The sequence below is a fragment of the Phycodurus eques genome, chromosome 21, assembly GCF_024500275.1.
Source record: "Phycodurus eques isolate BA_2022a chromosome 21, UOR_Pequ_1.1, whole genome shotgun sequence".
NCBI lineage: Eukaryota > Metazoa > Chordata > Actinopteri > Syngnathiformes > Syngnathidae > Phycodurus > Phycodurus eques.
Genome location: NC_084545.1, coordinates 6,364,151 through 6,380,962, shown reverse-complemented (window position 1 = coordinate 6,380,962; position 16,812 = coordinate 6,364,151). Strand labels below are relative to the sequence as shown.

At 44.5% G+C, this 16,812-nt stretch overlaps 1 protein-coding gene across 1 annotated transcript in view; it reads right to left on the bottom strand.

Annotated features, from left to right (window-relative positions):
* Nucleotides 1-1,919: 1,919 nt before the first annotated feature.
* The window catches only part of dipk2ab (divergent protein kinase domain 2Ab), a 29,154-nt gene continuing 14,261 nt past the window's right edge, over nucleotides 1,920-16,812 (bottom strand). The window contains exons 3-4 of the mRNA XM_061666794.1: nucleotides 8,901-9,204; nucleotides 1,920-5,134 (exon numbers count right to left, since the gene is read on the bottom strand). Of these exons, the coding sequence (XP_061522778.1) occupies nucleotides 4,794-5,134; nucleotides 8,901-9,204 (645 nt within the window). The 3' untranslated portion in view covers nucleotides 1,920-4,793. The remainder of the gene's footprint in view (nucleotides 5,135-8,900; nucleotides 9,205-16,812) is intronic.

Below are 16,812 nucleotides of genomic sequence, written 5' to 3'. Positions count from 1 at the left end.
ATAAGCACAAACTCGGGGGTGCATTTCAAAATGCAGGCCCGGAAGTGCGCGCCGGTACGGCATGATTATTCCCGGCACGTTTGCACCAACCCCGCAATATGAACTTTGAATCACGGCATCGTGTAGAGTTAGAGTATTTTGACATCCAATCAAAAATGTTGCGAATAACAAACATTACAAAGTGTTCCATCCTGAATCCTCGCATCTCCTACATTACTCCTTTTCAGAAAATCCCCCAAAAAGCCATCTTGTTTGAGTTATCAAACACCGCATCATCAATCAAGTTGATTTTACCTTATATTGCCATCATATGGCATTGCAAACCAACATTAACAACAGCACCACCCCAAAAATGTGCAATCACTAATTTTGTTGTTGTTGAAATACGACTGCTAAACAAACCACCATGAGCCCAGTGTTGTGAAACTATTATACTGTTTATATTTATTTTGAAGGCCTGAATTTTCATAGCATGCGTTGTGCAAATGTTGCAGAGGAGACCGAGAGGGATGTTATTATTGCCTTGAGTTGGTAATTAACAGCCTGCCTACTGGAATACGCCTTGCCGTCCGTTGAACCCTTTTTACACAAAAGGATTCAGATGAACATGCATAGTGATGTTCACCATGAGATCCCTCAGCAGACTGAATCACAACCACACGGCATGGCGCATCGATTCTGGAAAAATAATGGCCGAATCACGCGTTTTTCTATGAAAACCAAGTGGATGCGCAAAAATGGGACTCAATCGTACGAGAAATACAGCATCTGAAGACCGAAGTTCAACTGTATCTATATTGTTGCCACAATTGATTTTATTTCCCCTTCAAGTCATGTTTGAGGCTCCGTCGTAAGAACATGGTGTTTTCTTTTTCGTGTGCGAGCGGTCTGATTACACACAAAATCAGTATGTATGCACCCAGTTTAAGAGAGCCTGGGAAAAAAACAGTGCAAATGCTGGCTTAGGTGGCCAGTGGAAGGCTAACGATTATATATCACCATATCAATATTTTGTCCCACTTACAGTGCTAATATATACTAAACTAAGATCAAATCTGCAGCTAAAACCGACTCAATGGGGACATTTTAGCAGTTCTATTTGCTTTCTACGCACTCAGCAAACCTTTGGTGTCAAATTCCTTTTTTTTCCCCCCCCCGCATTCTCACCTACCGAGTCTTAATGTTTAAAATTACCGTGGCCGTGTCTTAAAATGGCCTCATGTTTATTTAAACCTCAAGGGCAGTGGTGAGGGTGCGCGTCTGTGGTGTTTTCCTACATCCAGCCAGCCGACCCTGGAGCCATTCATCAGGCCAGGCTGAGCATTCTAGAGACTTAGGGGAGGTGGGGGGTTTGGTTGGAACCGAGTTTACCACACAGGGCGTGATGTCACGCACTCACCGCAAACCAAAGGGTGTGTCCAACAAAGGCAATTACAGGAAGGGAATAGAGAGAGAGAGAGAGAGAAGAGAAGGGGGAAAAAAATAAAAAATAAAATAAATTAAAAAATAAAAAGTCTTTCTGCTTTCTGAAACGGCAAAGACCACATAACACAATGGATAATAGTGGAGTCTATACACCAGTGTAAATGGCAGGTTTTTGTGGTGGTGGTGGGGTGGGGGGGAAATGAGAAGATAACCCATTTTAAAAACCTTTTCTACAATTGTGACCTATAACCTGTGCAACTCAATTGTATTTCGTTTTTTTTAATATTTCAAGCAGTGCAGTCAAACAACTGAGAATGTGGTTGCAGAAAAAACAAAAACAGAACTCTTCAATTACTTTTCAAATACTCGATGCTGTCTGGATTAAAGACAGAGAGACTCAAGCGTAGAAAACACGAGGATCTCGGGCAAAAGAAGCCCAAAGATGTGAAAGATCAAAACAGGAGGAGGAGGCGGCAGAAGGAAACCAGCCAACATCTGACTCGGTGGATCCAATTTTAGTGTGACGTGCTGCCAAAATGCTCCTACTGGAATGTAGAAATAGTAAAATATCACTCAAGACAGAATCAAGAAGAGTGTGAACACAAGCATGTATTTCTATATATAGATATATCTTTTATTTCAATAATTAAACCCACTAAAAGTTGTAAGTACAACTTTTGAATGAAAGGCACAGGAACAATCAGACAACGCTGATATAATACTCAAAAGGAAATGGACAGTACAAAAGCAGACAGTCACACACATACAAACTCCTCCAGGGTGGGGGAGGGGGGAAGGGCAACAGATCAGACAACAAAGAGGCATGTTCAAAAAGCCAGGAGCCAAACTTTTCTAATTTTTGTCCCCACATTTGTATTGCTTTTCCAAAACGGTCACAGGTGACAGCGTCTAGAAAAATCGACGTGTTGCCCGCGCTACGCGACACTCCAATGGGCACGTGTGAGTAACGACATCGAGGGGGACTAGAAACGAGACATACTGGGCGGCAACGTGTTCAAAGTATTCTTTTTCGCTTACGGTGAAGGGCGAGGTGTGGAAAATCCAACGATGTGAAGTGAGAATGGCAAAACAAGAAACTTACCGTGCTTATGCAAATAGTGGCGTTTATTTGCTCGGGTGGGGGTGGGAGGCGTCCATTGTCGTGAAAGTCGAGAAACAAAATAGGGTAAGTACTATGACAGAAAAAAATGGTAAGAATTGGGGCAGACTGGGTGGAACCAATAAGACACACAACATTGTGGAGCGATCACGTCAGTGTATCGGAACACCGGTTGCCAGGAAAGACATCGTCTTCACATACGGCAATACGACGCAGGGGACCAGTTTTACGACTCCACACTTGAGACAGTTTACGTGCCTCTAAGTCCTGCTGTTTTGATTAGCAACAGAGTTCAAATGTACTCCGAGGTTAAACACCCTGTAAAGTGCATTCAGAGATTTGTTTCTGAACACATTATATGAAGCTCTTCTCAGACTGAGAACTGTGCAGTACTTAATTGTGGAGATATAGCAGATATTTACATTATTATTTATGTATATTTATGCGGATTAATTTTATAAGAAAACAAAGATGCCAGCTGGAGTAGCATCCTTATTCAGCAGGGTGTGGTTTCTCGCATTCAGCGGACAAGCCCACAACATTTGAATGGCGACAATAGCTTGGTTTTTCACAATTTTGAAGACTCATTTTATGTACTTCGCGATCAGTCAATTTTGGAAGGGTTGTTAACAAAACTTCTCTGTGATGTGTCAAATTTAAAAGAGATTTTCATTTTACAGGGACTATAAAGCTTTAGTGGCAGCAAATGAGAGATCACAAATTGCCAGCAAAGACGCCGTCTCCTCGTGTAGTACGACAGCGCAGGGAACTTGTTTTGTACAGTCATGGAGAAAATTATTAGACCACCCTTCTTCAATACCACCCTTCTTGTTTATTTTAATATCTGGTACCACTGAAGGTATACTACCTGAAGAATACAATGAACACAACAAAAATACAGCTGACTCCATAATACGTAGTCCTGTTTGACATGCTAAAGCTTAATTTTATTCCCAGTGATTTTGGTTATCAAGAAAACCATTGAAAATGGCCACATATCAGCTCTTAATTCTAACTCTTATGAGTCATTTTTGTTGCACTAATATTTTTTTCCATGACTAACAGGACACCATACTTGGGGAGTACCTCAGGAAGTGCTGCTGTTTTGGTTAGCAGCTGGGTTTAAACGATTTCTAACATTTTTTGTGAAAGGGATAGCCTCTACGACCTGAGGTAATAATGGTTCCATTTTGTCTATTTGTTCCAAGTAAATGACACACCTGTCTATTACAGGCCTAACCACTATTTGCGGAAATGGTAAAGTAGTTTCAATTTATTTGATTTTTTTTTAATGATGAGCCATAGATAAGAGTATATGAGTTTTGGATGGTACAGTTGCAGTAGAGGAACAAGTTTAAGGAAAGGGGGCATCACTTTGCACTGCCCTTAATTTCACCTTCAGCCTCTTTGGTACATCGGCGTTATCATCACAGGACTGTCTAGTTAACGCCTTTTTCCTATGAGGGCATCTGTTATTCTCACGGATTCCTATTAATGAAGGGTAGTAGTGGGCAGAAAAAGATGATTGCCACAACATTGACAGACCCTGTGAACGATGCGACTGATTGGAGCAGTAAACCATTAAGACTCATCCAAGCTATCACAGGGGCTGCCTTCTCAGTTCCACCTGACAACGGAGATTCATGCTACCTCTGCATTCCCAGCAGCATGCTACGGAGGAAGAGGGGGGGGAGCTACGGTGCAGCAAAAATGTAAAGGCACCGATCGACTTAAATCTAGCAGTTAATGAATGGTGGGATAAAAAAAAGAATAGATCCCAGGGGCAAACTTTCCTTGGTGTTCGATTCAATGTCATGTAACGCGATGATGAAATGAGGCGGCAAGACGGGGGATGCGTGTGTTCATGTGATTGTGGTGGGGGTTGGGGTCAGCGCCGCTTGGTCGCACACGTAGCATTAGCCTGCGAGCAAAGTGTCGCTCAGAGCCCGCCCCCTTCCTTTAAAGATGGCGCAACCATCCAAGAAGGTTGCTTCCGATTCCTATCCTGCCCTCTGTATTCTGGTTCCCAGCAGAATCTCGTTAGTGGCCGACTCCTATTTTCAGGCAGCAGCAATGTCAGTCAGTCAGTCAATAAAACTGAAGGGTCTTCCTAACGCAGGAATTCAGGACGCCTTCCTGCTCCTGTGCAAAGGAGTGCTAATGACATCAAGGATCTCAAGAGTTTGGAGCTTTTTACGGGTCCAGGATCCAGTCTCTCGGCGTGTCGGGCTGACGCCAACTCCGTTAATTACCTGGCTGGCGAGGAGGCGCCCGACAGCCGCGTGAGGTACTCTCGCAGTTCCTTCGCCGCCTGAAAGCGGCCGTAGCGCTTCTTGGGCTTGGTGCACTCGTCCAGCAGGGCCTCCAGCTGGCCGTCTTTGGCTATGTTGGCTGGCGGATCGTGGAGGAGGCCCCCGGTGGTGCCCCGCCATGTGGCGTAGCGGGACAGCAGGTTCTGGCACACGGCGTAGTAGTTGTGGTCCACGGTGACCCGGGAGCACAAGGAGTCCTTGGAGAAAGACAGGCAGGCCTCACGGTCGCACTCCTCAAAGCGGCTCTCGTACCACACGTCGTAGCTGTCCGGCTTGTCTGCAGGGTGAAGACACAGATGTGTTGCTAGGACTATTAACCTGCTCACAGCAACAGCAGATTTAAACAGGTAGACTTCACAAAAATCACTCAATACACCTCTTTGAGCAGTTTCTTTTCTACTGAAGCTATTATGAACTGTCCGAAAAATAAATGAGGAAACAAAGAGAAATGTGTGCTGCTTTTCATCTCGTTTGAATTTTAAACAAGGCTACAGATCTCAAGAGGTGCGAGAACCATTTTATTTTTGTTTAGCTGAACTGCTGTGTAATTTTTTTATTTTATTTTATCAAGTAGTTTTATTTAAATAATGTTTTGAATCAATATCGACCATCGCCTAATCTATTTTATTAATAAAACTAACATTTAAAGTTTTATGTTTTCCCATCTCTGACTCCACTGCTTTCACTGATGTTTTAGGTTTTTGCCACTCTCAAGATTTACAAAGCAAATGAAAATTATTTCTCCAGCTTATTTGGTGCCGTTTTTCTCTAGAGGGGAGAGTGGTGCGGGGGAGGAGGGAGCCAAGAAAATAAACGGGAATGATGAGGAGGGGAAGGGGCGGAACTGAGGGGACGTTGTGTGGGTGAACGTACCCACCAGAGGATGCAAACACATACTCGGGGCATCAGTGTTAATGCACTTCTCATTGGCTCATCACAGCAACTATATCAAACCATCAAGCAAAAGGAGCCCACGTGCAACCCCCCGCCCCGCCCCCCCCACCCAAAATAGGAGGGGTGTATCTACATCAATCAGTGAGGTTGATTAAGATTGATCTGCTCACACTCCCTCTCTCTCTCTCTCTCTCTCTCTCTCTCTCTCTCTGAGATAAAGACATACGCTCACGCACCGAGGTGAGAGCAATTAATGTTTCTGCACTCCACCTCGCCACTGACTGACTGACAAACGGCATCAAGAAAGCGTACCATTCTTCTTGGCCACACTAACACAATTGAAGCAGTAGGATAGACTGTATACAAAGAAGAAGACAAAGAGGTTCTTCTCAAGGATGAAGCTGAGCTAAGGGAAAAAAGGCGAGGGCAGACCTCGGAACAGAAAGCAAAAGAAGCTCATCACTTTCTTTTGTTCGGCTCACATTGCGGGGCCCGAGTATGATGAACGTACATTTCCAAAAGCGGAGAAAATTATTTTCAGTCGAAATGGACTGGAGAACATGAGGTATGTGCATGGTAAGTCACCTTGTCTCTGTTATTTCCCATGGACCCTCTCATGGAAAAGCACATCATTGTACCTCTTACAAGCACGTCTTGTCACTGGGGTGTTAACCTCAAAAAGGTATCGTTTGGGCAACCTTGACATTTACAGCTTGGGGAACATCTGTACTTTGATGGTCCTTGAAAAGGTACAAAAGCCAACCTTCCCATTACTAAGGGGCTACATTAAGGTTGATAGCATGTCATGATGAATTTCTTAATTCCTGAGAATAAATATTTTCAAGAAGAAAAAGTTACAAGACGACGTACTTTGTCAGGATAAAAAGTCAAATCTTACAAAAATAGTCGTACGGTATTTTCCAACATAAATTAATAACATTATGGTATATAAATCAGTCAAATTTAATGGGGGAAGAAAGTCAGATTTTAAATAGTGAATTAGATTTTTTTATTCTGTAAAAATAATAGGACTATTCTCTTTGGGGGTAAAAAAGCTTTTTGGGCTATAAAAAAAATCTATGCATTTTGGCAAGGCTAATGTACCCCATATTTATTAATGCAGCTGATGATACACGACAATGTATTTTAAATTATTTGCAGTTTGAAATCTAAAGAATCATCTAAAGAACTCGGATGCTATGAAAACTGATAAATGGGCGCTTTCGAGGATGCACACTCAGTGCCTCAATGGCCTTTGGACTAAGTTTTCCAAAACCTTCACAATTAAGGCCTCTTTATACACACGCGGTCGCACGGCCGACAACACCCGCATTGCATCACGTGACCGGCGAATTGCCCCGCGCAGCACCTCTGCGTAGCTTGCCGGGCACCCGACAAAAATAGTTGCTGCGCATCGAACGCCGCGGAGATCATCTCTCGTGATTGGTCCATTTTAGTCGCATGCTGTGATGACGTACCAGCGTGCCCCTTGGTTCTGCGTACCATCTACAGCACCACCACCTCGATCGATTTTGCAGCATAATTAAACGCATCATCTAGGTCCATTTGTTCCGTCGCGGTCGCCATTGTTGTTGCTTTGTTCCTTTTTACTGAAAGGAAAGTAAAAACGGCTACCGGAAATGACAAAAAAAAAAAATGCAGAGAAAACTCCACCCTGTGGTGTCCTATCCAATACCAGCAATAGCGACACCCCGACTTGGAGGAGAACTGTAGCACACTTTCAAAACTGCGTGCATGGGTTGCACTTGAGTATAAAGGCAAACTATGCGAGGGACAGCCGCAGTGACGTCAGCGCGGTCGCCGTCCGCACAAGTATAAAGAAGCCTTTAGATGAACTCGATCATAATGAATGCCGTCGACTGCAGTAATGGACTGTGTAAAACATGCTCCATCTAACACGTTTGATTTACAAATCAATTGGCCTCACTTTAAACTGATGAAACTCAATCACCAGTCACTTTGGATCTCGAGCACTAATTGTGAGTCATTGGATTGTCGGCTTCTGGGGGGTTAGCGCGAATGTCCTACGACCGCCCGGCGTCTGCCTGTGACCTTGTAATACCGTTTACTGCCGTTGTCGCTCACGCATCCTCCACGCTGAGCCGCGACATTCGGCGCGCGCACAAACCGATCTGGGCGAACAGACACAATGGAGGCCCCATAAACATTCTTGACGCGCTGGCCTGGGTAAGAGGCTTGAGTTGTCAAGCTCCTGATGTGTCTGCCAGACAGAGTGCGCCTCAAGGCAGGATTGAGTTTTAAGGCGAGTAAAACACACAGCATGACAGCGTGGAGAACTTGCAGCTATCGGCTATAAAAAGGTAGGAAATACACTTACACTGGGGGGGTTGTTTGAACTGATCATCAGGACCAATTCATCACAAGGGTCTGCTTTTATCTGTAAAAGTTGATATAATACAAGCGCACTCTCTCTTTAACACATACACAAAACCCAGACAACACTTCATATCTGTCACGGGGAGCGCTGGTGGAGTATCTTAGTATCCCGTGACACAACAGTCCATCATTTTAATAGGATTTCTGGTAAAAGGGACAAATTAAAAAGAAGTGACTGGGTGGTCCTACCTCTGTGTGAAGTAGCCCTGGGAAGGTTGACCAAGGGGTAAGTATCTGTCACACGGTACGTGTGATGTATAGCTCGGTCCTTGTTATGAGGTTTATTTCAAGAAGGTTGGGGGGGGGGGGGGGAAGAGAGAGACAGCTCGTTATCGGAGGCCCTCTTTGCTTTGATTGGGATGAACATGTTGAAGGCAGAAGAACTGCTGCTGGATGAGGATATTCTTAGAAAAGGAGGTTTGGACCAAGCAGCAGCCCCTCCCAGAAGAGCGTCTAAAAACAACACTTAATAGGTCGCATACACCATAGAGTGCAGTGTTTTACATGGATAGAAGGCTTTGGTCTGTGTTTGATTGATGAGATTTTTTTGACGAAGGGATATATTTTTAAAGCCCAGAAGCACAGTTATTACTTGTTTTAGTTAACCTTGACTGACAGTTTCATCATTTTAGCGTTAATTGTTTGTGTTGATATACCATGCACAGGAAGAACTGCCATGGCAACTGAAGAAATAGATGGACAGGAGGTGTTCAGGTAATGATGGCACTCACTCTGCTTGATCAGTCGCTTGTCGGCCACAAGAACGTTCTCGGCGTCAACAACGATGACCTTGCCGTCGCGGGGGCCGACCGCAAAGTTGTCAAAGCTGACATCGAGCAGGTAGAGGGCGAACTCAAAGTCGTTGTTGGTCAGTTGCTCGGCTATATCCATCAGCTGCCGTGCCAGGTCCACGCGCTTCTCCCAGGGCGCGGTGTAGTAACTCCACAGCTCCTCGCCCACGTAGTTGACAGCCACCACGCGCCCACACGCCCCCAGGTACTTGGCAAATGGCCACCCTTCGTCCGATGGAAAGCTCTGGGAACGACAAACATCAGAGGAGAGGGGGGGAAAAAACCTGAGTTAAAACACTGATTATAAAGAAGGCTGCTGTGCAAAGAGACCTGGCAAAAAGAAAAGCCAAGTGGGCCAACATGTTAACGCTCTCATAGTCGGAAAGTACTTGTTTAACTTGCGATATGAACTGGTTTTCCTCTTACAAAGAGAGAAAGGGAATAATCCCAGACATCAAACACAAAGTTCCTGTGCAGTAACATTTGATATGGGGGTGGAAGCACAAGAGTTGAAAATCTGCCAAAAGGAGCGCATGAAACAGAGCCAGTACTGGCTACAGCGGATTAAATCTAAATAGAAAAAGAGCCAGCTTGCGTTGAAGCCCTAAAGCGGTGAGCTGATATCCGCCGCCTGCGATTCCAGAAAACTGATAGGTTATTTACGGAAGCTGAAGGTTTAGGTTGTCATCATGTAATGATTTTAACTGGTGCGTGATGTTGGTTAACTGCGTTAATGCAGCTTGGGCAGGCTAACAAGAAGTCACAGTCTATTCCAGGGTGAGCGTGATAAATAATTACAGGGAAATTCCGCCAGAAGGGTGTGGCGTCCCCCACAATTTCATTCCGATTTAACCCAACTGACTGAAAAAGAACTGGCAAGCGTGCATCATGTGCAAATGCATAAAATCCAGTCTGTGGAAGAAAAAAAATAAAAATAAATACAGGAACAAATCCATCCCAATGAACAAGAATTACTTTTTTCCTGCTACCCCCACTATATCCATGGGTTATCACAACAAAGAACATGTTTATGCAAATGTGTTTACAAGGAAATGTTACGAATAGGTGTTTTGTTGTAACTATTCTCCATTAGCTGCAACACATGCTGCGTTGAAAACACTGCCGTGTCAATAAAACACTATTTGGATTTCAAAGCAGTGATGGGTTTAGGTAAGGAATTAGTTGTCATGAAATAAAAAAACCGGACTGCAACAACATGTCGTGTCTCTATGAATTTAAGTGCATTACTTTTAGTACGAAACTCAGTTAAATTGTCCTTTTGCAATAAAGTGGCACATTGTCTGGGTGGCTAAACGTAGCAGATGGGAGGCTTAACAACAGGCTGCAACTTCCTATGTAACGAATACCACAAAGGCTCCTGTTCCTGGCAAGGCGGCTGCCACAGAGCGACAGAGAGGAGGGGAGGGAACTCGTGTTTCCGAGTCCTGCAACCTGATGGCGTCGGTGAAATTTCAGGGAACACGGCAAGTCACTGCTGGCAAGGTGTGAACTACTCCTGACCACCGTGTCGCACAGTCACCGGAGGTAACTTGACGCTCTGCTGGATTTGGGTGCCGGCGACGAGGCTTGGCTTTTGCATATGCATGGCAAGCGCACGTTAGATATTAATGAAATACAAATTATTTAAACGTATGTGGTTATTCTCACAGATAGCTCCATAGAAAAGTGAATGCACGTAACAAACATCTCCAAGATTGTTCAAAATGCTGCGCTCGCCTCTAAACTGGAACACGTAAGAGTGAGCACACACTGTACAGGCAGATCCATAACTATTGGAACAGCAACACAATTCTCATCTTTTTGGCTCTAAACACCACCACAATAGATTACAAATGAAACGAACAAAGATGTGCTTCAACTGCAAATGTTCAAGCTTTAATTTGAGGGTAATTATATCCATACCAGTTGAACGGTGTAGGAATTACAAAAGCTTCTATATGTGCCTCCCATTTTTTAAGGGACCAAAAGTAATGGGACAATTGGCTGTTGAGCTGTTCCATGGCCAGGTGTTATTCCCTCATTATGTGAAAGGAAATTGTCCTGAGACCAAGCAGGAACTGAAGACAGTAGCAATAGAGGCCTGGCAGAGTATCACCAGGGATGAAATCCAGTGTCTGATCATGTTTATGTGTTCCGGATTCCAGACTGTAATTGACTGCAGAGGATTTGCAACCAAGTATTAAAAAGTGAAAGTTTGATTTATTATTGTTAATTTGTTTTAACTTTGTTACGGTTGTATTGGCTTTAAACTGTTACGTTCAATTGTTTTGTGTTATAGCTTCGATTTGTATTTAATGTACAGCACTTTGTTTCAGCTGCGTTTGTTTTCAAAGTGCTTTATAGATAAAAATTACCATAAATTGCGTAACCTCAGAGTATCCGAAATCCTGCTTTTGAGTTGGTCAATCTTTAGCCATTTTTTAAAGTTCTGCCTTTGTCCAGGTAATATGCGCCTTGGGTTGTATCCGATTACTATACATGCGGGCCTCCATTTCTAATGTTTCGAGGTTACAAACAGTGCACAATGAACTACTTTGCAGAACAATATCTAGTCACACGACACAAGAAAGCATAGTGGTTTTCATACTATTTACTGGCTTACAAATTCAGATTACATCACCTCTGCAGGAATGGAACGACATCGTAGACTGAGGAACCCCATACCAGAAAAAGACAACGCAGCCACGGCGAGAACATAAAACTTCACACAGTCCCTAAAGTTGTATGCTTCAAATTAAAAACGAAAAGGGCGCCCTTGTTGCAGTGTGGCAGCAGTGCTAACCACACTTGCAGCATTGACTGAGCTGTAATTTGCCAAGTGAACTGAAGACAAAAGCATCAGTCCAGTTCGAGCTACAGAACATGCAAAAAGCCAAATACATCCCCACAGAAGCTGTGCCCAAAATAAGGGCTATTGATGTACTTCTGACCAAAAAAAAATATATAATAAAATAGTTTGTTTTAGTGTTGTAAATGTACACCATAGGCCAGAGTTTTGTTCTGATTAGCACGACCAAAATAGATCTAAGACCACAAGGGGAGGACAGGGATAAGTTGCAAGCTGTGCAGCCTGGCTGAATCTTTTCCCAAAGGTACAGCAATCAATTGGGGCACAGACAAAATTGTGTCCAGGAAGCACAACGGGCTTCAAGCAGCCTGTCACTCTGCTTGGGCCCGTCATCCTCTGTCTTGGCAAGGACTCATTCCGCTCTTACTTTTGGATTAATAGCCTCCCTCAACAACTTTCTGCATTTGTAAAATTGACAGCAAAGGGGAACGTGACAAAGCAGATATTTTCGTACAAGCTTAAGTGTGCATTGCTTTGTTACGGCTTGGGAAAAAATGACAATTTATAGATGCCAGAGGAATTTAGGATTAGAGACCAAAGGCTAAATATCTAAAATGGCTTTCTAAGCAGACAAAGGGGGTATAGAAAGCAAGATCATCTGGTGGTACATCCCTATTAGGCCCCCTTCCCTTTGACCCAAATTCAAACCTTGGATTGCTCAGTGTTGATGCAACTCTAAGCAGCTCTCGGCCATGTTGACTAAAGAGCCTGTCCAATGTACAGTAATACAGTAATGGCTAAACTCCCCACTCGAAGACCCTGCAGCCAGGTTGGGGAAATGAAGACCAAAATGAATTGGCTACACTACTGTGCCATCTCCGAGCAGAATTGGGAAGTTTTCCGAGAACATGTGGAGCGCACAGGTGGTAAATTTAAAAGTTTGTCTCTCCCGGTTATGCAATGCATTTTAAATATGCTGAGAGTGCAATACTGGTTACGACACATCCCAGCAACTTTTAACGACTTCTGCAAAGCCAAATCCTGTCCATGCCAGTGGATGACAATCTGCTCAAACTGGGCATACGCTATACGATTTGTGAAAGTGTGGTTTTCAAATGGCAACTCGCATTGTATGAGCGATGGAAATTCAACGCGAATGATTTAAGAGCCCACACTAGCCTCTTTTACACTGCTTTTTTCTGGCTCGGTGTACTGTGGATAAGGTACTGATGCGTCAGCCTCCAACGTGGTATCACAAGCGTAACAGAGCCTCATTGGCCATGCCCCTCATTTAATTATCTTCATAGGGAAACCTGTATCAGCAGTATGAATACACACTTTGGACAGGGCAGTGTCCAGCTTTGTTGAGCTACATCTGAAAAGCACAGGTGAATAAATCGTGGCTAAACAGTCACACCTCATGCGAAAAACAATGCGAGCAACAAAAGCAAGCTTTTGGTAGGTGCTTGTGCCTTGAGTTGTGCCTAAAATTCAAAAGGGGGAGAGGGACACATGCATCCACAACAGGAACCTTAAGGCATGGTGCTGGAAAATGTAGTCGTAACGCTGCATCAAAGTGCCAGATCACTGTCGCAGCTGATGTCATTTATTAATTTGATGGGCATATGACCGCGGTTATGAGTTGCCGATCGCTTGTCATACTTTTGACAAGGAAGTCAGCCAACTTGTGCACAGTGTATGTACAGATTGACAAAACCCTTTAACACTGACCTCAATACAGAATGGTCAAATTGAAGTGTTGTTAGAAACGTAATGAACAAGGCTGGCATACCAACACACGCACGCAGGCACACAATGTTCTTATTGCAGGTGACCTCACAGTGACATCCAGGTCCAGCTCTTACTAATCTAATGTAAAAAGGTAGAGCCGGTGCACAACAGCAGCAGTGAGTGGGGATGTGTGTGCTTTCCGTTCCCCTCCCTTTAATGCAGACACACTGGCGTCCTCCCGGGGGTAGGGGGGATTGGAGTGGGCTGAAATGAAACGGGGCCACAGACAAATGGGAAGCCTCAAGAGGAGGTTGAAACAAATAGAGGGAGCGGCACAGGGAACACACACCTGCGTCCTGACATCTGCTGACAAAGACGTGCCCTTCTACTGGACAACTTCGGTGGGGGAGGGCACGGGCATGCTCGCGGGACTTCGAAAGAGGCTCTTTGTGAGTGTGTTTGTGTGTCCACGTAAAACTGTATCCCGCCGCATATGAATGAGAAAATGCCACGTGACCGGGGCTGATAACAACCTCTTTTCAGGGGCCAAGTAAACATCAGCGGCTCCAAAGATATTGCCTTGGATATCCTGCAAGAACACTGGCCAATCAAACACATGCATACACACAAGTGAGCAAATACTGTGGCACAGAGCAGCCTTTATACATGAAAGCTTTAAAAAGGGCTTCATCTTAGCAACAGTGGCTACTTAGAGGAAATTAGTAGTTAGCCACAAGAGTAGTTAAAGGTGCGGTTTAAATTCTCGACATTTTCTGGCCTCAACGAAACCCAGCCGTTTCTATGACGAGCAAGTCAGGACAGGAATCTGGAGGGGAGTCCCACAGATCAAATGGCAATGATGAGGAAGGGCAGACGCGTTCCTGCCAGACACCAGAACTTCCAGCCATGACTCAGTCGGGTTATCATAGAGACTCCTCTTTGAGGCAGAGTCAGATGTGCCTCTGTGAAGCTGGTACGGTCCATGCTGGAGTCAGGAGTCGAAAGGAAAGGCACACATTTCTGATTCACCTTGTGCATATGGAGGATGTTTAGTGAGCCCCTTCTGGCATGTTGGGGGCAATTGAAGTCTCAAATCCAGTACGGTAGGCCACAGCAAGAGCTCAGGCCTCACTAGGGAACCAGCATTAAACGCCCCATCTTAGCACACATGCGGCTAGAAAGCTTCCGCCACCAAACTTCCTCATTGCCCTCTTTGTTCCAGCCACCAAACCTGCCTTTAAGGGAAGCAGTTTTGTCTGTTTCTTGAAGGTGTAAATTCTTAGTCAGCAAACTAAGTTGGAGGAAAGTATTTGCGCATTTAGTGTGTCAAAGCATTGCGAGAGAAAGGATGTGGAGTGTGGTTTGATTACAAATGGCCTCAGTCTGCCTCATTATTATGGACGCTGTTCAAAGACAGAAAAGTCACCCTCTGTGCAGCTTGGAGCCTTCCTGGGAAGAGGGGGGAAAAAATCATTCTGCAAAGACAACTCAAACTAGAAAAGAATTATAAGTGCATTTGGTCTACTTTACATTTGACCGTGTTGCACATTTTAAATATTTTATACGTATAATTGGAGTTGGTTGATTGTGATTAATGCAGTCTCTCCTCCCTCCTAGAGTGAGCCACACTATTTATTTATTTATTTATTCAGTGTGTGTCAAAGCTCCTATCAAAGAATATCAATTAGCTAAGCTTTAACACAGAGCTTGAAATCCCGTATACACATTAGTTTGTGGCTCTTGCGCAAGACACTGCTTTTACACAGTCAGTCAGTGTTTTAATTATTTTTGCCCTTCCTTTCAAATAAAATGTCACACATGGCTGGCAGTAAAGTCTGTTCGGGGAAGCATTCATTACTTAAAAATGAGGGGAAAATGCTTGCCATGTATCAGCTTGCAGACAAAAAAAGTAAATGTTTCCATCTCACATTTAAGCCATGAGCCTTCTTCACTAAAATAAAAAGTTAGTGTAAAACTGGAGAAAATCTGACCACAGATAGAAATGTGTGAGCTAGATCGTTTGCATTCTGCGTTTGGAGTGAACTGGACGACGAAAATGAAGAATGGGAGCAAAAAGGGGGAGGGAAAATTGGGGAGGGAGGGGCAGACCTAGTGGTTTCTAGTGATAACTGTGTGCCGACCTGAACCTGAGCCACTGAGCAGACCTCATAAATCCCTTTTACAGGGAAACCCAGGAATGTATAAAGTCAAAGGGAGTCCGTGTTGAATCAGCCTGGGTGGTTGCGCCGCCCACGCAGTGGGGTGTAATCCAACTCTAACTCAGGCCTCAGTTCCGATGGCTGCGGGTTTGAGGCCGGCATTAAGAGTTGTGTATTGCAGAACTGGAGGCAATTATCTCGGGGGGGGCACAGAGCGGCGTAGAGTGTCGAACGACTGCTGCGACTGACCCTGTGCTCTAAACCTCGCTGCAGACACAGCCATCTAGCAAGTCGGTAGTTTCCCTTTGAGAAGAGAATTTAATGAACCAGTCACAGGGAGGTTGCACTGTCCCAAGGCAGCTACACTTCCAGTGACTCAGAGAATGAAAACAGATATTTAAAGATGCACCATTATTTGTAGATATTTTATATGACAGGAACTAAGTTCCTAGTTCTTCAATGTGATAGGCAATTTTATTACAGAGGGATAGCAAACATGCTAAAAAGCAGTCTTGCTCCAAAATAAAGGCACTGGAATCTCTGGGGCAAGGGGAAGAGCAAAGAGACACTTTTTCCTTATTTGTATTGGTTGTGGTCATGTTGTCAAGGGGCCCGAGGGGGACTCTAAATTGGGTTTGACTCTACAATGTGCTGCGCCCTCTGGAGCAGGCCAGTGGACATAATGGTGGGTTGGGTAGCAGGCATCAACAGAAGGAAGCTCGAGTTGGGGGGAGCCGGTGTGCGGTATAGGGTGCTTCGGTGGGGGCTCAACCACAGGCATTTGCACCTATCCAAACACAGCTGTCATGCATGTGTGTGTGTGTCTGTGTTTGTTGAGGATTATAGTGACACAAGCAGACAGGCTCATTCAAATGGGAGACAACACCACAAGGTTCTGGCCTGTACAACACAGACTCCCATCAACCCTTCCCCTGCCCTCCCGCCTTTCAGCAGAGACGCCATCCAATGAGGGCAATCCAAAAGAGGGGAGTTGGGCCGGGATAACTCCCTATCCTAACAGGATTCAGTCTGTACACAAAGGCCTAGAAGAATAATGAACGGGGGATTGGGACCACTTGAAGCAGGGTTAAGCGCCGTAAACAATTCCTCTCTTATGCGCCAAGGAGTGTCACGATCCCCGGGAACCAGAAAC